At 40.1% G+C, this 24,275-nt stretch overlaps 1 protein-coding gene across 2 annotated transcripts in view; it reads left to right on the top strand.

The window, feature by feature from the left end:
- Positions 1 to 24,275, top strand: part of SEMA3B (semaphorin 3B) — a 251,525-nt gene that overhangs the window by 146,880 nt on the left and 80,370 nt on the right. For both annotated transcript variants that reach the window (XM_033925997.1, XM_033925996.1), the window contains exons 5-7: positions 6,419 to 6,538; positions 10,793 to 10,886; positions 17,143 to 17,262. In XM_033925997.1, the coding sequence (XP_033781888.1) occupies positions 6,419 to 6,538; positions 10,793 to 10,886; positions 17,143 to 17,262 (334 nt within the window). The remainder of the gene's footprint in view (positions 1 to 6,418; positions 6,539 to 10,792; positions 10,887 to 17,142; positions 17,263 to 24,275) is intronic.

The following is a 24,275-nucleotide window of genomic DNA, read 5'->3' as shown; positions in this document are numbered from 1 at the left end:
ACAGAGGGCATGGTGAAGAGTGTGAATGTAACCCATTACACTAACCTATGGGATAGGATTTGGGATTTTAGCTCAGAGGGATATGCATGTCTGGGGTGAAGTCTGGGGGTGGGTCATTAGCGTGGGCAGACTTGATGGGTTATAGCCCTTTTCTGCCGTCATATTCTATGTTTCTATGTTTTTCAGGTACAGTAAATATTTCCTGTGTCCAGAGAGCTTACAATCTAAATTTGAGCTATGCAGATACCCCTGATCCTGTAAACGGCGCCTAAAGTTACGTAGCCAATTGTATGCCCAGTTACAGAATAGGGTCAGTCAGTTACATGCACAAAATAATTGGCAATTAATTGGAGATAAGTAGCACTAATTCACACTAGTTAGCAGTTGTGTGTGTAATTGACTTACGCCCCTATTCTGGAAACTGAGCGCTGAACTTCTCTGGTGCGCAGCTGCAAGGGGCGTGGCCATGGGAGGGGCAAGTGCGTATTAGGGTATAGAATAATTGCATTTACGTGCCCAGATGCTGTTTTTTTGGCGCCAGCATTTATACCAGCCATGGACATGGCGTAAGTGGTCGCACCTAGAGTTTGGCGCCTATCTGCAGACTTAAACTAACAGATTTGGTGCACAACTCTACCATTATAGAATGCTAGCTTAGCGCCCAGTATTTTTATAACCCCCCTCCCCCTTAGTGTATTCGTAAAGCCCACACTCATGAATTCACAGTGTGGGCAGGGACAGCAATCAGTGTTATAAAATTCTCCTTCTGGTCTTCAAGGTGTGCTGCTCTGAGGTTCCCATGTATCTTTCCCAGCACTTGCTTTGCTAGGTCTCTTCAAGGTCTCTTGAGTTCTCCTGACATAATTGTCTTCCTGTTCCATCCTATCGTTATGTACATCTGGATACTATTCGCAAAATGATTCTCAGTGTACCTACCTCTAAGCTATGGAATAATCTCCCTATTCATCTCTATTTAGAGCTTATCCCTTGACAGGTTTAAATCAGGCTTGAAAAGTTTTTTGTTCACTGAGGTCTTCCCTAACTAGGTTGACAGTGATACTCTTTCTTTATTAATGAAAAGTCATATCGCCATGAGTGATTATAGAGGATTTACAGCTTGAAGACAGATATTGATGATTTATATCAGTGGTTCTCAACCTTGTCCTGGGGGACCCCCAGCCAGTTGGGTTTTCAAGATATCCCTAATGAATATGCATAAGACATGTTTGCATGCCTGTCTCCTCCATTATATGCAAATCTCTCTCATGCATATTCATTAGGGATATCCTGAAAACCCAACTGGCTGGGGGTCCCCTAGGATAAGGGTTGAGAACCACTGATTTATATTGAAACATAAATGACTTTTGAAGCTGAAGACTGAATGAAAGTAACTGTTTATGAATGTGAGCATTTATTGATGTTGTGGAAATTTTTTCACAGACCTATGATGACACATGCTCTATAAGATTTCTAGTAGAAACATAGAAAAATGACGGCAGAAAAGGGCCACAGTCCATCAAGTCTGCCCACTCCAGTGACCCTTCACCCTGATTTTGCCGACCCACCCCCTCCTTTACATCATTAGAGATCCCACGTGAATATCCCATTTATTTTTAAAATCTGCCACGCTGTTTGCCTCAATCACCTGCAGTGGAAGTTCGTTCCAATGATCGACCACCCTTTCGGTGAAGAAATACTTTCTGGAGTCACCATGAAATTTCCCTCCCCTGATAAATCAAGGAGCTAGATAAGCGAGGTCTGTTTATCTCCACGTTTTTGGTTTTCTTTATCAGTCTTGTTCATTAAATCCAGAATGGTTGTGTGATCCTGTAATAGTTTTTTGATGTGAGGCGTTGGTCGCCTTTTTGTAATTTTAGGAGGCTTTATCTTATCATTATTATGTTTTATTTGTTGTAATGTATGTGATTCTGTTTGTGTATGTACATTACATTGGTGTCTTCTATCCCACCAATACCTTTCAGTTCTAGGCGGTTTACAACAAGAAATTAGCCTGGGCATTCCCAGGGAGATTACAAGGTTGATAGCTATAGTATGCATTGGGATCTGGGAAGGGTTGATACGGTTTAGTTAGATCATTTGCTCTATTATGTCTCGCCTTGGGAAAGACGGGGTATAAATAAATAAATACAAACAAATCTGTGTCCAATATATTTAATAGTGATACTGTATTACCAGAAGAGCAGACTTGTCCAACCTATGACCCAAGGGCCAGATCCCGGCCCACCAAGTGCTTTTTCTGGCCCTCCGAAGCTTGGCAGATCTTTTGGTTCTTACAGCGAGATTTTACTTCCTCACCGCAACTCAGCTGTCTGTAAGCATGAGCCGTGCAGTGGCGGAAGTTCGGGTTGATCTTGTGGTTTCAAGGCCCATGAGACCTGAAAGTGCTAGGGCAACCCAATCTTCTGTCACTGCATACTCAAGCTTGCAGAGAGCCAAGTTGCGGTGAGGAAGCAGGAATCCCCCTGTTTGTTCTGCAGCTGAAAACAGATGAGGGAAAAGAAACTGGATGAAGGCTGGGGTGGTTACATAAGCTAGAGAGACTGGGTGAAGGCTGTTGGGGGGAGGGGGGGAGGGACATGAGCGAGAGCAAAACTAGGTGAAAGCTAGAGAAGGAATAATGCACCATCATATATATAGGATCCAGGACTGTAGAGGACTGTCTGGGTGTCCGGACGGACTTTCCAAAACCCGGTAATTTGTCCAGGGTTTGGAATGCCCCGACCTCCCGGCCATGTCACACAGATGACATCACACACATCCCACATGCTTGGGCACCCTCCAGACATGGCCCAGAGGTTGGAAACAAAGATGAAGCTTTGCAGGGGGCGGGGCTAGAAGCAGAATGGGGCGTGGATAAGGGTAGAACAGGGCAAGGCCAAGTGTCCGGGTTTTTCCAGACAAAAATCTGATAACCCTACATATATAGCCCCTATTTGACAAAGCATGCGTGTAGCCTCCACTAGAAAACGGTTGGACAAGCCTGTAGTAGAGACTACTCAGATCACTACCCACCCCCTTTGGCCTCTTCCTATACTGTCCTGTTTGATATTGTATTTATTTTCTTCATTGCTGGGATTTGAATATTGTAAGCTGCCCAGAAGGTTTTCCATTGGAGTAGTATATTGAGAATAAATATGTTCACCTCTTGGAGAATTACTCTTTGCTCATTTTTTATGTACTAAATTTAGCCCATCTTTATGTAAATTCCATTTAAATGAAGGAATTAGCTGTAACTCCCCAATGCAGAGAGATGCCTAAGGGCCCTGAAGGCCGTGACTCCTGTGTCCAAGGTGCATTTCTGGGGCTGGTGTCTCTTTGTGGTACTGCACCTGGTCAGAGGCATGAGTTACATTCACCTTCCAATTAAGAACAATAGTAAAGTGCAGGACTGTTACTGATTTTAGCTCACCGTCTGGTGCTAATCTTAACAGGGATAACCCACCATTTCACTATACAAGGAAGTACAATAAATGAAAATAAAAGAACGCCATCAATTAATAGTATATAACATACATTTAGAAGAAGAGAAGAACTAATACATATATGCACACAACATTAATAATTTATTAATCAACCTTACTTTTTTCATAACTATCATAAATATATTAGATATACCACCCTCTGACTTATAACAAACACTTATTTCAACAGACAACCCAGGCAAATGCCCTTGTTGCCCCGAAAACCTGGATAATCAGTTCCACATTGTCCAGTGTTTTATTTAAAATGACCTTGCCAAACTGGCGCTTCATGGATTAAACTCCTGTTTTCATGATAAGATCTTGTTCTCTCTTGATCCACCTTAAAAGCCCAGCTAAAAGAATCTCAAGATCGATAAAAACAATCAAATAATCAAAACAATTCACTCCGATATAATCTATGAGTAAAAATTTGCTTATTGCATCGTAAGTTAAAACATGAGTTAAAAAAACTACATATTAAGTTCATGTTTCAGTCCATAGAGCCTAAGTACCAGCATTCACACGTCAGGGCAGCGAGTGTCAGGAGGATTCCCTTGGCACTTCTCCTGGACCCTTTTCAGAGCTAGAAACCGCACAATTCAAAGCTCCTGTGGAATGAGGAGAGCAGAGGGGCTGCTCAAATCAAGCTTCCCAAATGTTCCTCTGCAGGCAGGCCATGTGCACTCTCCCACAAAGGCTTTAATATCTCAAGAATGCCACAGAGGCTGTACAGTAATATGTCAAACACGCTACAAATGCAAGAGACAGCAGCACTGGCTAAGAGCGCACATGTGGGCTGTTGTCACCACTGGGGCACTTTTTCTCCTGTAATTTTTGACATTTTTAAGTCAAAGTTTAGCAGTGAATTTAGTTCATAAAATACAAAAAGCCTTAAACCAGCTTTCAGTGATCTTTTGTCATTGCCTCTTTCAGAGTTCAATTCAGGAAACTTTATTGGCATGACAGTTTGTACTTCTAGTGCCAAAGACATAGAAAAGAAATTTTAGAAGGATCTTGTGAGGAGCTAAGGAGTTTTCCATCTAGATCCATCAGGTGAAAGTTAGATCCCACTGACCAGGTAAATATTCCTGCCTGGTTTCACTAGGTAGGTGTATTTCCCCTGCAGAGTATATGTTCCCTGTTGGGGATGGGGAAGAGAAGAACTGGTCAGGGAAGGAGAAACAGGATGCTGGAAATATTTAAAAAGGGATGGTTAACAATGTTAAGAATGGTTAAGAATGTTTTAATGCCCCTGTGTGACCTTATTTGGAGCATTGTGTTCAATTCTGGTCTACTTATTTCAAGAAAGATATAATGGCACTAGAAAAGGTTCAAAGAAGAGCGATCAAGATGGTAAATGGGATGGAACTCCTCTCATATGAGGAAAGACTAAAACGGTTAGGGCTTTTCAGCTTGGAAAAGTGACGGCTGAGGGGAGATGTGATTGAAGTCTACAAAATCCTGAGTGGAATAGAACGGGTACAAGTGGATCGATTTTTCACGCCGTCAAAAATTACAAAGACTAGGGGACACTCAAAGTTCAGGGAAATACTTTTAAAACCAATAGGAGGAAATTATTTTTTCACTCAGAGAATAGTTAAGCTCTGGAATGTGTTGCCAGAGGATGTGGTAAGAGCGGATAGCGTTTTAAGAAAGGTTTGAACAAATTCCTGGATGAAAAGTCCATTGTCTGTTATTGAGAAAGACATGGGGAAGCCACTGCTTGCCCTATATTGGTAGCATGGAATATTGCTACACCTTGGGTTTTGGCCAGGTATTGGTGACCTGGATTGGCCACCGTAAGAACAGGCTACTGGGTTTGATGGACCATTGGTCTGACCCAGTAAGGCTATTTTTATGTTCTTATGAGTGACACAAACACTGGATGGGATCCACACTCAGCATTCTCCTGGGAAGAAGCCTTTGTCTGCAGAAAGAAGATTTTTTTTTTATTTTACATTATTTTGTTGAGAAATGAGACACCCTCCCTCCCCCCCCCCAGTTTAGCCCATGCCTTTTTCATATGTAGATCAAGGTGAGTTGCATTCCAGAACAGTGGCAGAATAGGGGGGTGGTTAAGTGATATTCCTAGATCACAGCTACTTCTCAACTCTGGCTCTGTGTCGGGAAGAACCCAACAACCCAACATGCTTCTTGGTATCTTAAAAGATGAAAGCCATGGGTTCAATATTTAAAACAATGTAACTGGGCAGGGGAAGCTCCTGACCAGTTAATTTGTGCTGGTTGACTTAGGAGTCAATTATCAGTGGAACTTAACCAAACCAGTGACATACCAAGGGCAGAGCAGTGGATATGGTCCATCCCGGGTGCAGGCAGTAAAGGAAGCATGAAGAAGCCAGAGGGCGGCAGTCTACATACATGCAGCTATTGGCTCCGCCGGCTACCCCACCCCGTCTGATGTCAACTTCCTATTCCAGGGCAGGGGACTGGCAGAGATAAAGCTGCACGCATGCAGACTAACACACCTCCCCCCCTCACTGTTTTGGAGGAAGGGGGTGCACCACCCTGGATGGGAACCAAGCCAGGTACACCACTGAACCAGACAATGCTGCTGAATATCCAGCTAATATAGTCCCTAGTTAATATATTCAAAGTAAAATACTTGTTTCTCCCTTTGTTGCCAAGACATTTTATTTTTCCATTTAAGTTGTCCCCAGTCTCTCTATTCTACTTTCCTCTGTCTCTCATTCTAAAATCTGCCTCTCATTTGCCATATTTCCTCTCTAGTCCTTCCATTTCTCTCCTATATCTCTCTCTGACCACTGCAGCACTCTTTGCATCTAGAGATTGAGTGCCAGTGCCTGTGTCAAATTCAGCTGGCAGCAACCAGCATTTACAGAAAGGCTAGCTGAGCATTCACAAGCATGATTTTATTGACAAACCAGCTAATTCATTCTTACTTGGCTTTCTCTCAGGCTGAGTGCATGAACTTCGTCAAAATTCTGCATTCATACAACCGAACTCATCTATACACCTGTGGGACCGGCGCCTTCCACCCTACCTGCGGCTTTCTGGAGATTGGTCAACGGCTGGAGGTAGGAGCCAGAGTTCATTTCTAGGACAGAGTCCTGGCATTATTACACAACACGACAAACTTTGGAGCACTTCACTGCTCTAGTACCACCTAACCCTGAGGCAGCACTTTGGTAGCCAAGCACCAGCTGATCCCGATAACCACTATTATGAGGAATCTGACACTTGTGGAAGCCAGGCTGCCCCACCAGGAGCACTGAAAGTTGTTGAGAAGGTCAACTTAGTAAGATATATGACTTAGTGGTGAGGGTCATTAGCTGCACATCTGGGGAACTGATCATCCAGAACCTTGGTCTTCAGTCACAGTCTTCAAGGTTTACCTATAGGCAGGTTTTCGGAATATTCCTAATTAATTTGCATGAGAGAGATTTGCATATAATGGAGAAAGTGGGCACACAAATCTCTCTTACATATTCGTTATTAATATATGGGTGGGTGGGATGGGATTCTTTTATATTTATATATTTGGAGGAATATAAATAAGATTGTCAAGTGATTAGTTAAAAATCTTTCTGATTGATTATTAAACACTTGTTGTAATATTTAAAAATGAATAAATATTTACATATTCGTTAGGTATATTCTAAAAACCCGAGCTGTCAGAAGTTCTTGAAGAGCGAGAGTGAAGACCAAAGCCCTAATCCAATGTTGGTCCTCAAGGGCCGCAATCCAATCAGGTTTTCAGGTTTTTCCCAATGAATTTGCATGAGAATATTTGCATGCACTGCTTCCATTGTATGCAAATAGATCTCATGTATATTCATTTGGGAAATCATGAAAACCCAACCTGGCGAGGGCTGAGGTTGGACCCCCTCTGCCCTAGACCCTCACACAGTGTGTCACTGTGGCAAGTTTTCAGGATTTCCACACTAAATAGGCATGAGATATATTTGCATACTATAAAACTTTAATATGTGCAAATTTATTTCATGCATATTTGTGATGAATCTGAGAAGCTGACCTTGATGACTGGGATCAGAGTTGGGCAATAATATATTGCTTTTACGAGTAATACATTATTTTTCACAATAACCTACCTTGACATATAGCTGTAACATATTCCTGTTTCCTAATGAAACTAGTAACTTTTATATTAATTTTGGAAAGTAACTTACTTAACAGTGGTTACTTATACTTTTAAAAGTAATATATTACTAGTGATATGTTGCCAGAAATATATTACTATTACTATATTGCTGCTACTATTACTTTTCTTGCCCTCTCCTTCAAAATTTCCTCTCCTTTGACAATTGCCGTTCTTTCCTTTCAGATTTACATTTATTGTCTGTTGTTCATTGTTTTGTTATCTCTTCAGGAAAGACAGTACAGTGTTCCCTTGCGAATTCACGGTTCGCAAATCACAGACTCACAAATTTGTGGTATTTTCTGACCTCCTCTTCCTATACTAAATTCAGGCTACACCAATCAGGAGCTGGATGTCAAAGCAGCTCCTGATTGGTATAGCCTGACTTTAGCAACAGGAAGAGGTGGTCGGAGCATACTGCCGTCTCCTGCCTTTTAACCATATTGGCGGTTTTTCAAAATTCGCTGGGGTTCCTAGAACGGAACCCCTGTGAATTTCGGGGAGTACTGTATATTAAATGATAATGAATAATAAACCATAAGATGTAACTCACTCTGTATTAAATGATATATTAAATGATAATGAATAATAAACCATAAGATGTAACTCACTCTGACTGGGAGTGAAGACCAAGGGATTAGCCCTAGTCTCTCACATAGTATCTCACTATATGGCAATACTTGTAAAAGCAGCATTTTAGAAGAAGACTACTAAAATGGTGTGTGGTCTTTGTCATAAGTCGTATGAAGACAAACTTGAAGATGGGAGAGGGAAGATATGATAGAGATGTTTAAATACCTATGTGGCGTAAATGTACATGAGTCGAGTCTCTTTCATTTCATTTGAGAGGGCATAGGATGAAGTTAAGAGGCGATAGGTTCAGGAGTAATGTAAGGAATTACTTTTTCACAGAAAGGGTGGTAGATACGTGGAACAGTCTTCCAGAAGAGGTGGTAGAGACAAAGACTGTATCTGAATTCAAGAAAGCCTGGGCTAGTCATATGGGATCTCTTAGAGAGAGGAAGAGATAATAGTTACTGCGGATGGGCAGACTGGATGGGCCATGTGGCCTTTATCTGCCATCATGTTTCTATGTTTCTCATGAAAAGACTGTACAATGACTGAGTGTTTGGATAGGTAGAACACTGCACCATCCATCTGTGTGATAAACAGAGGGCAACGCTAGGTCATAAAAGCAACAAATGAGCCAGTCCTGGGTCCTCCATTTTCAGAATGTGTTGGGAGTGTTTCATGTAAAAACCTGGAAAAACAGCAGTTGAAGTCCAGGACCAATTCCCTTGTGTGTCTCAATCCATCCTCACTGAAAAGCACTATTAGCCAAGCCAGTTACTGCTATGGTGCTCTCTGACAATCACATTATTCACTTATTTATTTATTGAGATTTATTAATAACCTTTATAAAGAGATTCATTCAAGGCAGCGTACAGCAGGTATAGTTTAACATAAAACGTAAATTTTTCTTAATATAACAATAGTAAAACGGCAAATACAGGCCCTCTTTTACTAAACCATGGAAGAGGTTTCTACCACAGCGTCAGAGCATTTAACGCAACAGTAGAAACGAATATCGTGGCTTAGTACAAGGGGGGGGGGACAGTTTATAGTTTATTTCTACTTGATATACTGCCTGTCCACAAGAAGTAATCAATGTAATATAAGCATAAATGCAATCGATGAGGTCAACTTGGAAACAGGCAAACTGATTAAGAATAACTTGATACAGAGTCAGACATATACAATCGTACAGCAGCAATATGATACGTGTCAGATGAGTACAAATGATACGTCTTAATAGGCACAGCAACAGAAAGCAGGCAAAGACAACAGACTTGCAACAGATGTCAGAGGAGAGCCAACCAATAATTGTTACCACTCTCCTAAAGTGACTATATTGGCTTCACATCCATTTCCAAATACAATTCAAACTCCTCTTACTGACCTATAAATGCACTCACTCAGCTGCCCCTCACTATCTCTCTTTACTTGTCTCCCCCATGTGTCCTCCCCCCCCCCCCCCCCGTGAGCTCCACTCAGTTGGTAAGTCCCTGCTATGTGTGCCCTTCTCTTCAGCTGCCAACTCCAGACTCTGTCTCTTCTGCCTTGCTTCACCATATGCTTGGAACATGCTGCCTGAATCCCTACGGCAGGCTCCGTCTCTGGCAGTGTTCAGGGCCTAGTTAAAGTCCACCTCTTCAAGAGTGCTTTTGACTCCTAACGCCTTTCACCTTGGGTTCTGCATCCCCAACCCTATATGTCTGTCTGTCCAGGTTAGATTGTAACTCTTCCAAGCATGGACCATCTATAAATGTCAAAATGTACAGTACTGTGTACGCCTTTCAGCGCTATATGTGATGAGTAGTAGTAGTTCAAATTTATTAGAAATCTCAACAAGGCAGCATAACAACGACCCTACATGGGACCGTATTTCAGCAGATGGAGCCTGCATCAGGGTTCACACAGTCTGAAAATATCATTCAAGAAGCATGCTTATGTCAGACAGCTATCAGGCCATTTTCAAAAAGGACGTCTAAGGACAAGTTTGATTATTGCACAAGACGTCCAAGTTAAGCTCATAGCACGCCTCCCAGCATGCCCCCTAGCACTCTAGATGCACAGCAGAGAAAACATCTCACTAGACATCCAGGAAAATGGTTTCGATTATCGGCACTTGGATGTCCCAGCGATTAGGACGTCCAAGTGCTGACATAGGCAGGTTATTTTTGGACGTTTTAGTTTTTTGATTATGAGCCCCACCTTCATGGAGTTTTCTGCAGTTAACCTTGCCAACACCACAGCATTCAAGCAGCAAGGAGAAACATTCATATAGCACAGAAAATCCTCTTACGATGTCAGCCCAATGCAATGGAAACGCCTTAAAAAGCAATATATTAGAGCATTCATGTAGCACAGACATCATAAACATGATGCCACAAAATACCAATATGAAATACCTTAGTAAGTGGCTAGTACTCTGTCATTGGGGATCTGAGCTTTATAACCCCAGTATATGCATGGTGCTACCTGATTCCACGTGAATAAAAATAAGAGACTACAAGTGCCAGAATGCACCAGAGTTAAAAGGTTGCCTTCAAGGTCCTATGTCTGTGCAGAGCTTTAGTGCCAGTTAATAATGTGGCCTCCTTGTCTCTAGGATGCAGTGTTTAAACTGGACCTGAGCAAGAATGAAGATGGAAAAGGAAAGAGTCCATATGACCCCAAGCATGCTGCTGCCTCTGTGCTCGTGGGTAAGGAAGGAGACGAAGCTGTGCACTATAATTCATTCCCTCATCCCCACTGGGACAGAATCATTGTCACACCTAGAGTCATAGAGACTAACGTGAAATACCCCAGAGTACATCTGTCCACTAGTGCAATACCGCTCAACCTTTACCTGGAGGTGCACTAGCTAGTCAGGGTTTCAGGAGTATCGCGATGAATCTGCATATATCGGATGCCTATTAAATGCGAATCCATCTCATTTACTGTGTATTCACTGCGGTAATCCTGAAAACCCAACTGGCTAGTCATGACTACAGGAGAAAGTTGAGAAGTGCACACACAAAAAACTGTTTTCAACTTTCTGTTTACACGATCAGAAAGCACTACCAGTGATTTATGGAGAACATACTTGGTATTGTTTACATGAGCAAAATGACAAGCACCTAATAATCTTTTCTATCGCACAGGGCCCAATATTCAAAATAATTGAAATGGTCAGGATAGAGTCTTGGCGGTTTAAATCACCTGCCTGGGGCTAACTGAACATTTTCAGCGGCGCCTAACTAGATAGTGCTGTTCAAAATGCCCATTGGTGCTCAAAACGATATCGGCTATTGGGGGGACCTTCTGGGGGGCGGAGTCAGCACTTAGCTGGCTAGGTGCTGATTTCTAGCACAAAACCGGCTAAGATAACTGTGTAAATAGGGCCATATAAAACACAATTCTGTCATTATGTGGTTCTTTGTAGCTGGTTAAGCGTCAAATATTGTACTTAACCAGCTGTTTTTGCCCCAGAAACAGAAAACATTACATTACATTAGTGATTTCTATTCTGCCATTACCTTGCGGTTCAAGGCAGATTACATAAGAGTTGTCATGAAGTTACAAGATATATAAGCGGATTACATAAGAATTGTCATGAAATTAGGTAATACGTGTTGGGTAATTTGAACATTTTAGATTTGATAAGGAGTAGACAGTGTAGTAGGTGGAGCTTGGGATGGATCTGATCGTGTTAAATAGGTTTTATGTACTTTTTGAAGAGTAGAGTTATAGTTTCTTTTTTGAAGGTTTTGTAATCTGTGATCGAAGACAAAGATCTACTTACAGCAGCACTACTTACAGCACTCACTTTGCACTGATAGGTAGTGTTTCTAGTATTCTGATTGCAGTAACAGTAGCCCTTAATATAGCCAAGCATTTGGGGGAGGGGGGAAAGAGACAACCACCGGGGGAGGGGCACATTTAGGCGTGCCAACCTACACCAGCCATTGATCTGTCATAAATGGGCACACTTAAATTTTGGTATGCCAAACCAAAACGACTAACTCATTCCACCTCAACCAGGAACAGGAGAACCCACTCACTATTCACACACACCCCAACCAAAAATGTCAAAAGAGGAAAACTTTATGACAACCTAATGGCCACCAAAGCAGCTAAACTAGACAGACAAATCACCAATCTGCTATCTACGACCACTGACTACAAAACCTTCAAAAAAGACACTAAAACCCTACTCTTCAAAAAACACATAAAACCTGTCTAACACGACCAGTTCCTTCCCTAACTCCACCTACCACACACTCCACCCATATCCAATCTAAAATGTTTCTAATTACCCAACATGTTGCTCCTTAAGTTCTTGACAATTCTTATGTAATTTTTAGCTCTCAACAATTCTTTTGTAATTCTTAGTTCTTGACAATTCTTATGTAATTCTTAATTTCTCGACAATTCTTATGTAATTCTTAATTCTCGACAAATCTTATGTAATTCTTAGTTCTCGACAATTCTTATATAATTCTTATGTAAGGCTTACGACAATTCTTATGTAATGTTACAACTCTTGTAATCTCCTGACAACTCTTGTGTAATCCACCTTGAACTGCAAGGTAATGGCGGAATAGAAATCACTAATGTAATGTAATATAATCGTTATGCTAGGATTCTATAAATGCTATTACAGAGCTAAGCACACCTCACTATGGTGCTTACATCTGGGCACCAATTTATAGAATTGCTTCATTAAATAAAGGCTACACCATCACTGAAAAGAAACTACATAGCATGTAATTAAGCTGTGAAATTTCTTGCTGGAGGCTATGGTCAAGGTGAATAATGTAGCAAAGTTCAAAAGAGATTTGGACAAGTGCATAAAAACATATGAGCCAGGTAGACTTGAAGCAGAAAACAAAGTAACCAGCAGTGTCAAAGCCTTCCTCAAGAGTCTAAATATCAAGATAAATTTTTAAAAAATGAATCAAATATACAAAACCAATAAATCATAAACAAATATTAATATTCAAAGATACAATAAAACAACATAAAAGATTTAAGACAATAGTCCATATATGCATAACAATTACTAACCCCCCTTTTACTATACTGTAGCGCGATTTCTAGTGCCGACCGCAGCAGTAACAGCTTCAACACTCAGAGACATTCTATGAACATCAGAGCTATTACAGCCAAGGCCAGCGCCAAAAACAGCACTACAGTTAGTAAAAGGGGGAGGGGGGGTGTAGATATCTAATTGGAAAACAAATTCCAAGTGAATTATGTCCTGAATAAATAAATAAAACACCATAGGCTACAAACAGTTAAAAAAAAATCAATAATGCTTTGATAGCCACCACAACTGACACACATATTTCAGTGAAGAGAGATCTCCCAGATAAAGCATACACATATTATTTCATATTCAAAAATATAAAAAGACTAACCCCCTCTTTCACTAAGGTGCGCTAACCGATTAGTGCATGCTAAACGCTAACGCGTCCATAGACTAAGAGGCGCACATTAGAGTTTAGCATGCGCTAATCGGTTAGTGCACCTTAGTAAAAGAGGGCTTATGTACAGAGAAGGTTGAACTGAATTTCTACAAGGTCATTCTGAGAAACAGGGCAGAGGAACAATATTGAGACACAGATGCTATGAAATACATTTGATAATATACATAGATATCAGCCGCAAAAGAGGGGAAAAATGGGGAAAAAAAAGAACTAGTGGTGAGCAGTGTTCCCTCTAAGCGGGCGGGTGTTGTGAGCAAACTTTTTTCACTGTGAGCTAAAAATATCGGGCGCCAGCAAGTTATGAGCCAAATAAATATGTTGCTTTCTACCACAGAACTTACTTACGTTTGTATGGAATCTATCCCCTTTCAACTTTAGAGAGTGCCCTCTCGTTCTCCCTGCCTTAGCTACTAAGTCTATTCCCTTCAGTACCTTGAATGTTTCTATCATGTCCCCTCTCAATCTCCTCTGCTCAAGGGAGAAGAGGCCCAGTTTCTCTAATCTTTCGCTGTACGGCAACTCCTCCAGCCCCTTAACCATTTTAGTTGCTCTTCTCTGGATCCTTTCGAGTAGTACCGTGTCCTTCTTAAAGTACCAGTGCTGGATGCAGTACTCCAGGTGAGGGCGTACCATGGCCCGGTACAGCAGCATGATAACCTTCTCTGTCTCTTCAGTCCAGCATCTGCCCCTTCCATTCACTGTCTGTCTTTCCCTGCCATCTCTCCTCCTGCCCCCCCCCACCCCCCAATTTGGTCTAGCATCCATCATCTTCCTTCTGTTCCCCTCATGGTCTGGCATCTCTATCCTTCCCTCCCCCCTGTGGTTTTTAGCATATCTCTCTTCTCATTTCCTCCACTCAGATCTGATCATTCTCTGCTCTCTCTTCCCCTTTTCTTCTCTGGTCTTCCTTCTCTATTTTCTGCCTCCATCTAAATTAAATTCTTTCTTACTATTTAGTCCCGTTTCCCTCTTTTCACTGTGTCTACACACAGCTTGTCACCCCTTTCCCTCACCCCTCCATTATCTTACTATTTTCTTCCCCCTTTATTTATCTCCTCCTTCCATCCAGTATGTGTTCTTTCCCCACTTCCATTCAGCATCTGCTCTCCCTTCTCAACTGACATCCATCTGCCTTCTGCTCTCTCTCCCTTCTTCTCACTTCCATCATCTGTCCCCTTCTCTCTCTCTCTCATCTCCTCCATTCCATCATCTGCCCCTTCTCTCTCTCTCTCTCTCTCCCCCCCCCCAACTTCCATCATCTGCCCCCCTTCCCCTCACCTTTGTGGGTCACTTTCTTTCCCCTGAGGGTGGCTCATGTCACAGGGGAAGCTTTGGCCGAGCAGAACCGCTTGATTGACAGTGGAACTTACTTGATTGATGTCGATGCTGGGGCCCGTTGCCGTTTGAAGGAAAAAAAAAAAAGGTGGAAAAAAGGAACCTGTAAAGGCGAGAGGAAGGGAAACCTCCAGGACAGCTGCTTTTTGCCCTCCTTCAGCGGCCCAAGAGTTCAGACCAGCAGCGGCAGCTCTGTATGCTTTTAACTTCGGCACAGAGCTGCCCCTAATCAATAGTTTAGCGCGGTTTCATGAGGCAGCCTCGGGGCCTTTGATAGCCGGCCCGCTTCGATGATGCGATGTGGGCCGGCCTAGCAAAGGCCCCGAGGCTGCCTTATGAAACCGCGCTAAACTATTGATTAGGGGCAGCTCTGTGCCGAAGTTAAAAGCATACACAGCTGCCGCTGCTGGTCTGGAGGTGCGGAGACAAGGCAGGAGGCAAACGCGGTGGAAGGCAGGAGTCCCGGCGAAGGCAGGAGTCCCGGCACAGCGACTGCAACAGGAAGTTGCAAGTCAGCTGACGCCGGCCTTTCGTTGCGGCGGGGACCGAATCCTTCGCGGACCGGCAAGATTTTGTTTGCGGACCGGCGGTTGAAGAACTGTGCTCTACACTGTGTGCGCTGTGACGAGAAACTTGTGCGCTGCGAGGTAATATTTTGTGCGCCAGCGCCCCCCAGCGCAGCTTAGCGGGAACACTGTGTCCAAATATGAACTTGTCAAAGGAAAAAGCTAAATCTCTGAATTTGCAATGTAGACGTTCTACAAGAATAAAAATGGTGTCAACAAATCTCGAAACAGTCATTCTAATGACAGAAGAAACATCTACCGTTGCTAAAAAAAAAAAAAAAAAATGACTTTCATGTTATTGTTAAAGCATGTGCCACCAAGTACTTGTGAATGGTGACCAGCATGGATCAAATGCTCTAAAAGAGTGGTAACCAAAACAAGGTTTGATTTTCATCCATGCCACTGTTTGCATCTCTGATCACCTGCACTGGATTTGTTCCTTTGTTCTCTTTCCAGGTAGTTTATAGTTTATTTGCTTATAATCCTCTTTTTCCAAAGCGGAGTACAACAAAACATACATAATAAAATCAACACACAATTACACAAACCATAAAAACATGTAACATAAAATAATTTATGTTGAAATATATTTATTAAATATCAAAGTGCACGCAAACAAGGGTGACAAAATACAACAGTTTTCTTGAAAATTTGTGCAGAATAGTCCCCCCCTCCCCTCCCCGCCCATACCCCCCCCCCAACAAAGCTAGATCGTGAGCTTGCAAAACAATCACGACTCCAAGTCAGATATTCAAAAGTCTACTCCAGGCATGAGGAGTAAGATCGATCCAAAAGCGTTCCCAAATCATCTGAAAGCGACGTCCCAGACCCCCATCAAGAGTTGAAAAGTGTCTACATTCCAAGGAGGCTTGGACGATCATCAAAGACCTCCAATGACTATAGGTCAGGGGGGGGGGGTCAGTTGACAGCCAACTTGTCCATAAAATAAATTACAATACAATCAAAGTTCTTTCCATCCTATCAGCTTCAATACAGCAGTTACAACAGGTAGATCTGGAAAAGCCATTGCTTATCCCTGGGAACGAGCTATGAGAAACAGATCTGCTTTTCAGGACAGATTCTGTAATTAGGCGCTTAAAATTAGGCACCTATTTCATGGCAATCACACTTTGGCACCCATTTCAGAATCAGGCCTAACGAAAACTTAGGTGCCTACAGTGTAGGCCAGGGTTTTAAAGGCCTACCTTATAGGCACCTAAGTACTTTAGAGAATCACACCTAATGGCACCTAAGTCCTCCTCTGCCCTTAAACACACCTACTTTGGAATAGGCGCCATTAGACGCCTTAAGATAGGGACCTAAGAAGATAGGCACCTATCACCCGATTAATTTTTCTTTTTTTTTCAATATACTAGTTAAGTTAAAAGCCTAATTTAGCACCTATGTGGCACCTAGTTTTTGGCTTCTTTTATAGAATTTCCCTCTTTGAGGATGCTGGGTATGATATTATACCAACATTATCCTTAGAACTCTGTGTACAGCAAGAATGGCTGTTCTAGAACAATCTGATAGTAAGGCAGTTTGTGTAATTCTTTGTGTCCTTCTGCTCACTCTTGGAATTATAGGTAATGAGCTCTATTCTGGAGTAGCAACAGACCTGATGGGTAGAGATTTCACAATTTTCCGCAGTCTTGGCCATCGACCATCTATCCGCACTGAGCAGCACGACTCACGCTGGCTGAACGGTTAGTACAATATAAACAGATGATAAGTCAAATCAGGGTGTTTAGGCAACATCTGCTGTCCAGGACCAACAGTGATCAGCACTAGAATCAGCTGTTCTCCAAACTAGCACCAGTTTTGGGTCATGTCCTGTTAGCATAACTCTCATCCCCAGGAAAGGGCTCATTGTGGTGGCAGCCTTGAAAATTGGCTGATCCAGGTGTCCGGCTTTCACACTTTGAGCAATGTAGTTTGGCTTTTGCAGTAGTAAAAATAGGCCTGGATTTACACAAAGACACCTACTTTGGGTACCAGACTTGGAAGAGGCCAAATAGCCAGGCCAAAGATGAGCCTTTACCTGCTTACCTTTTGACCAGGTAGGAGTGCTGTGCCTGTGGCATGTGGGCTTCCTCCATTCCTTTCCCAGCTTTCCAGTTATCGCTGGCCACCCTTCCTCTTTTTCCTCCTGTTCCCTGGGATCTGCTGCCTAGTTTCACCTACAAGCACCAAAATCTTAACTCCTGTTATTCCTTCTATTGTCCTGTAGCTCAAGAACCATAATCCAGGTTTAGCCAATCAATGGGCTCCTCTGGGACATTTCTAAAATGGGATAGTTTTGTTAGATAGGCCCATGAAAATCTTCTCACTTAAATCCCAGAAGCTGAGATTCAAGTCTAGGCCTCCAGAGATGGAAGACTACATTTAGGCCCCAAGTATTTGTATAAATGAGCACAATACTGGCGTGAACATGTATAATTGTATACATATGTGTGTAAATGCCAGTGTTCCAGCTATGTGCTTTTCTACAAGGACCATTTTTAAAGTAAGAATCATTTGCGCATATTAACACTTAATAGTAGGCACTTTGAACTGGAACATTGTCAGGACCATGTCTAGACTTGTCTATAGCCCTGCTTATCAGAGCCAAGCTTTTCAGTACGCCAGATGTAATTTTGCAGAGGTATTTCATTAACTATGTCTATCATCAATCCCTCCAATTGTGAGGTGTGATCAGTGATTCATTTTTTTTAATGCAAAGAACATTAGCCCATCTGAAATTCATCGACAGCTAATTGAAGTGTGTGATGAAGGTGTAATGAATGAGGCAAATGTACAGAAATGGTGTAGGTTGGGGGCGTGGCTTGGAGGCGTAAGGGAATGGTCGGGTGAATGATCTGCTCCATGGTAAAAGGTAAAATAAGTTACTAAAGATTATTATTATTCGTCTCAAAAGCAGAGTGTTCAAAACGTAATGGCATCGTGTAAGCAGACAAAGATCTTTTCAGCGGATGCGGAAGCAGGAAGTAATAAAAGATAAAAAATAGAGCCGACAACCCCCGTTAAAGTTCCGTTGCTAACGGACGATTCTGATGATATAAATATTTTTAAAGAGCTCCAGCAAATTAAAGAAATTGTGTTACAGAATGCAAAAAATATACAAGAAGTTAAAGAGGAGACTGCGAGTCTTAAAACAAGGCTGCAAATTGTGGATGTTAAAACGGATCAATTAGAAAAAAGAGTTGAAAAAACGGAAACGGAAATAAGTCAGTGCAAGGCAGAATGTAAAGAAATAGAGATATTAAAGAGAGATCTTGAAGATTGTTCGAATCGAGAAAGGAGAAATAATTTGAGAATGTATGGGGTTCTGGAAAGGGTAGATAAAAATGATCCCGTAGCCTTTCTTGAACAGTTTTTACCTAAAATTCTACCATTCAAAACTAAATTTCCACTGGAGATTGAAAGGGTGCATAGGGTCCCGACAAAAAGGAGTGATAAACATTAAAATTGCAAGAGTTTTTGGATCAGTGTGAACAGCCCATGAATACATGAATTATGAATTTAAGTTTTGCATTTAAATGCAATAGGAATTGACTTACTTAAAAAATTGAGTTTATGTTTTATTTGAATTTTGTTATAGTATATTTGTGGAGATTTTCTTTTTGAAGGTCACAGTTTGATTTTGAACTGATTTAAAATTCTAAGGGAGTTGTTTGGAAGGATCAAAATGCAGAGTTCTACGATTACATCATTCCAAATGATGTAATTTTCAAAGAATACTGAAGATCCTGAATGTTCTGAGTGATCAGCTAAAGAAGATTTTCACTATAGTATATGGATGCTAATATAAAATGTAATATAAAAAGATACATAGTTTTAAGAAGGATGTCTCTAATTCCTGGAATTATAATTATACCAGCTAATTATACGGAACTCAACGGAAAACTATCAGATTGATACCAGGAACCATGGAAACAATGATCATAATAACATCAGGAGCAGTATGCAACCAAAACAAAAAGCAGTTTTTGTATTTTGAGTACAAGTGTTTGGATTGGAGAGGTTTCATTTGCCTTGATATTGAATTACACTGGGAAAAAGATAAAAAGGAAAGCAAGGGAAAAAGTAAATAAATAATTAAATAAATAAAAGTTCCATGGATGCAATATTTCATTGGATGCAGGTTCATTAAGAGTTTTGATGTCTTCAACGTTCTGATACGTCAGGAAGCTGTGACTTTACATTTAATGGATTAATATGTGATTGGATTTTGCTTCAGGATTTCAGATAAATGAAATTTGACACAGAAGGGGACTACATTTAGCATGGAGAGTTCTTGTCAAAGGGAAGAGTGAGCGACGCTGATGGACACATATTAGCAGCTGAAACAATTGTCGTTTGTAATGGACATAGTGGACATCAATATCGGACAGAATGGACAGTATCAAAGGAAATAGATGACTTCAGTGGAAGATAGCATGGTTAACAATAACTAACAAACTTATCATAAATTTAGGAAAAAAGAAAAAGAACAAAATGGATCTCTGCATGTAATGGAGTGGACAAATAAGCTGAATGAAGAAGAAGGTGGAATTGACATCAAAAGCAGGAAATATAATATTGGGATAAAATAGATTAATTGGACATCTATAATAGACTATATATCATTTGGACAGAAGAGAATGTTAACTGCTGATGTAATTGACTTGCAAATGGATATAGAAGGCACATGAAACTGAAAGAGAAGATACTATTTTACTGACTGAGTAGTTATGAGCAGTAGAGTTATTTAATTGATAGACTTGACACATGTAATAGAATTTCTGAACCTGATGGAGAGGTCAAATAGTTAATCTTAATACAGTAAGGTTTTTTTATCAATTATTATTTAATTATGAATAATAATTGATAAAATCATTACAATATATATGTTATATAAATTCATAAGAAAAATAATATAAAATATGGTTTATATAAAATACATTATAGAGATATCAAGTGTATTGTTAAGATAAATGTATGGAAAATTTATAACACTTGTTGATATGTGAAAAAATCAATAAAAAACTTAAAACAAATACAGTAAGGTATATTATGATTGATTGTATAATTATAGTTGATACCTTATATAAGTATAGTTAATAAAAGGAGAAGGCGAGGAAAAGAGGAAAAATAAAACCTGATTTAGATTTTACATAAAATATAACATTTATTATAATATTGGGTAGCTTATTATAATTATAAAAGATGTTAGATATTTAGCCTGCAGGGAGATTTTTGTTACCTGATTTATATGTGCATTTCCAAGTTTTCATTTTCAATTTGGGAGGGTTGGGTGGGGGTGGGGTGGGGTGTTGGAGGGAGGGTAGTTGGGGGTGGAGGGTGGTCTAATTTTAAATTTGGGAAAAATGATTACATATTAGCTATTAAATGTATTGTGATTTTTAGGATATATTTTGACATTGTGATTAAATAATATAATGAATGCTAAAATTTTATCATTGAATGTTAATGGCCTTAACCATCTGATTAAAAGGAAAAAGACGTTATTATATTTAAAGAAACAGAATGCGGATATATGTTTTCTTCAAGAGACACACTTGTCTGTGGAAGAATCTAAGAAACTAGAGGGTAATTGGATTAAGCATTGTTTCTTTGCTCCTTCTGTGAGGAAAAAGGCTGGAGTAGCTATTCTAGTGCATAAAAAATGCAATGCATTGTTTAATATAATAGCTTCAGATCCTCTGGGAAGGTGGTTACAAGTGGATATGAGCTTGGGCAATAATACTGTGGCGCTTTTTAATGTATATGCCCCTAATTTGAACCAAATAGAGTTTTTTAAGTCTCTGCAACAGTTAGTATTGCCACTGGTTGCTTCTAATTTAGTAGTGGTGGGAGATTTTAATGCTGTTATGGATCCTTTAATGGATAAAAAACCTAGTAAAATTATGAAATCGTTAGGTTTAGATAATTTTGTACAATCTTGTAATTTGAAAGATATATGGCGTATACTTCATTTTAATGATCGAGAATTTTCTTTTTGTTCCCATGTTCATAAATCTTTTTCAAGAATAGATTATATTTTTCTTTCAGATCAGTTAATACAAGAAGTAACTCAAGCCTCCATAGATCCAATTATTTTGTCTGATCATGGTGGAGTGTGGGTTAAATTTAATTTTATTGATCCAGATAATAGTAGACCAATATGGAGATTTGATAATGCATTGCTTGCGGATACAAAATTTTGTGAAGATTTTCAATTAAAAATGGATTAATATTTTCAAATTAATAATACAGAGGAAATCTCTATGGAAAATTTATGGGATGCTTTTAAGGCAACCATGAGAGGGCATATTATTTCATTCTCAGCTTATGCTAAGAAACAAATAAAAAAGCAATTTTCTAATTTGGAACAAGAAATTAAGGTTTTAGAATCCAAGTTGATTGAAAAATGGGAACATTCAACATTACAAGCTCTCTTAAAAATTAAATGTAAGTACAATGAGATTTCTTCTAAAATGGTGAGAAATGATATTTTTTTTCAACAAGCTCTGTATTATGGAAACTCAAATAAGGCGGGAAGATTATTGGCAAATTATCTTAAAGCAAAGAAAAGGAAAACAAAAATAAATGTAATTAAAGATGAAAAAGGTGATACATATTCCCAAATTGGACCTATTTTAAAACAATTTTTAAAGTTCTATAAAGCTCTTTATTCTTCTGAGCCTTATTTAGATAGAGAAAAGGATGGTTTAGAATTTTTGAATTTAATTGTGGGACCAAAAGTTCCTGATCATATAAAAGGAAGTCTAGAAGAGCCTATATCACTAAAAGAGTTACAAACAGCATTGAAGTCTCTTAGATTTGGGACCGCTCCAGGTGATGATGGCTTTACTGTAGAATTCTATAAATCTTTTCAAACTACCCTGTTACCTTATTTATTAAATTTATATCAGACCCAACTAAATAAAGGTTGTATTACAGGAACTATGGCAGAATCATTAACTATTGTTTTGCCGAAGCCAAATAAAGATACTACATTGGTTTCAAATTATAGGCCTATTTCTTTAATTAATGTGGATGGGAAATTATTGGCTAAAATTTTGGCTTTACGTTTAGCCAAGGCTCTTCCTTATATTATTGGTATGCACCAAATGGGTTTTGTTGCTCAGAGACACTCTTCGAATAATACCAGATTGGCTTTTAATATTTTGTATTTAACAAAAGCCATGAGAGACCCGGCCTTCTCTGTATCCTTGGATGCCTTTTGGCAGTCAATTTGGGATCAAATAAATTGTATGCTAGAAAATCATGTAGCATTGTCATATGACAATTTTATTTGGCATGGCTATGAGAGCTAAAAGTCAATTATCCTTTAATAATAATAAACTTTTAATGATTTTAACAGGTGTTGCCATTCAACAAATAACATATAACTGGAAGGATTGTAAAAGATTAAACTACTGTTTTTGGTGGAACTCGGTGTGTCACATGTATAAAATGGAACGAGCATTAGCAGTTCAAAAAGGATATTTTAATAAATTTAAGGATGTGTGGGGGCCATTAATAAGTTATTATAATGAATAATTTGCATTTTTCCCTACTTACTATATATATTGTTGGAGGGTGGGGGGTTGGGTTTTGAAGTCTAATAACAAATTATAGAAAAAATGGTATATGTTATATTATGTAGGATGTATTTGCTTGAATACAATTTTGGAGGGTGGGTTGGGGTTAAATCTTCTTTTTGAGAACTTGTAGAGTTTTAAGTGATGTTGTATATTAATTGTTGATGTAAAATTTAAAATGAATAAAGATATATATTAAAAAAAAAAAAAGAAATGGTGTAGGTTGTTTAACAAAGGGAGAACAAACGTGCACGATGAAGCATTTCAGAATTTTGAGTTCACACCAGCTGATGTTTACAGAGAACTGTCAAGACTCAAGGTGAACAAAGCCATGGGACCGGACAATTTGCACCCAAGAGTGCTCAGAGAGCTATGCGATGTTTTGGCGGAACCGTTAGCCGTGCTCTTCAATCTCTCCCTGAGAACGGGGAGAGTCCCCCTGGACTGGAAAACTGCCAACGTTGTTCCTCTGCACAAGAAGGGTTGCAGAGCGGAGGCTGCGAATTACAGACCAGTGAGTCTCACATCAATAGTGTGTAAACTCATGGAAACTCTACTTAAAGGCAAATTAGACACAATACTGGATGAGGGGAATCTGAGGGATCCCTGCCAACATGGATTCACTAGGGGCAGGTCATGCCAGTCCAATCTTATCAGCTTCTTTGACTGGGTGACAGGAAAGCTGGACTTAGGAGAGTCTCTGGACTTAGTGTACTTGGATTTCAGTAAGGCTTTTGACAGTGTTCCACACCGTAGACTATTAAACAAGATGAAATCAATGGGGTTAGGTGAGAAACTAACTGCATGGGTCAAGGAGTGGCAGAGTGGAAGACTTCAGAGAGTGGTGGTCAATGGCACCCTCTCTGAGACATTGGAAGTGACTAGTGGAGTGCCGCAGGGCTCAGTCCTGGGACCATCCCTTTTCAACATATTCATAAGGGACTTGACCCGAGGGCTTCAGGGTAAAGTAGCACTGTTTGCCGATGACGCCAAACTGTGTAATATAGTAGGTGAAAGCAATCTCAAGGATAGTATGACGCAGGATCTGATCACATTGGAAAACTGGTCCTCGACGTGGCAGCTGGGCTTCAACGCTAAGAAGTGTAAGGTCATGCATCTCGGTAGCAGAA

Source organism: Geotrypetes seraphini, chromosome 17 (genome assembly GCF_902459505.1).
Source record: "Geotrypetes seraphini chromosome 17, aGeoSer1.1, whole genome shotgun sequence".
Lineage (NCBI taxonomy): Eukaryota > Metazoa > Chordata > Amphibia > Gymnophiona > Dermophiidae > Geotrypetes > Geotrypetes seraphini.
This window is presented reverse-complemented; position numbering and strand designations above follow the sequence as displayed.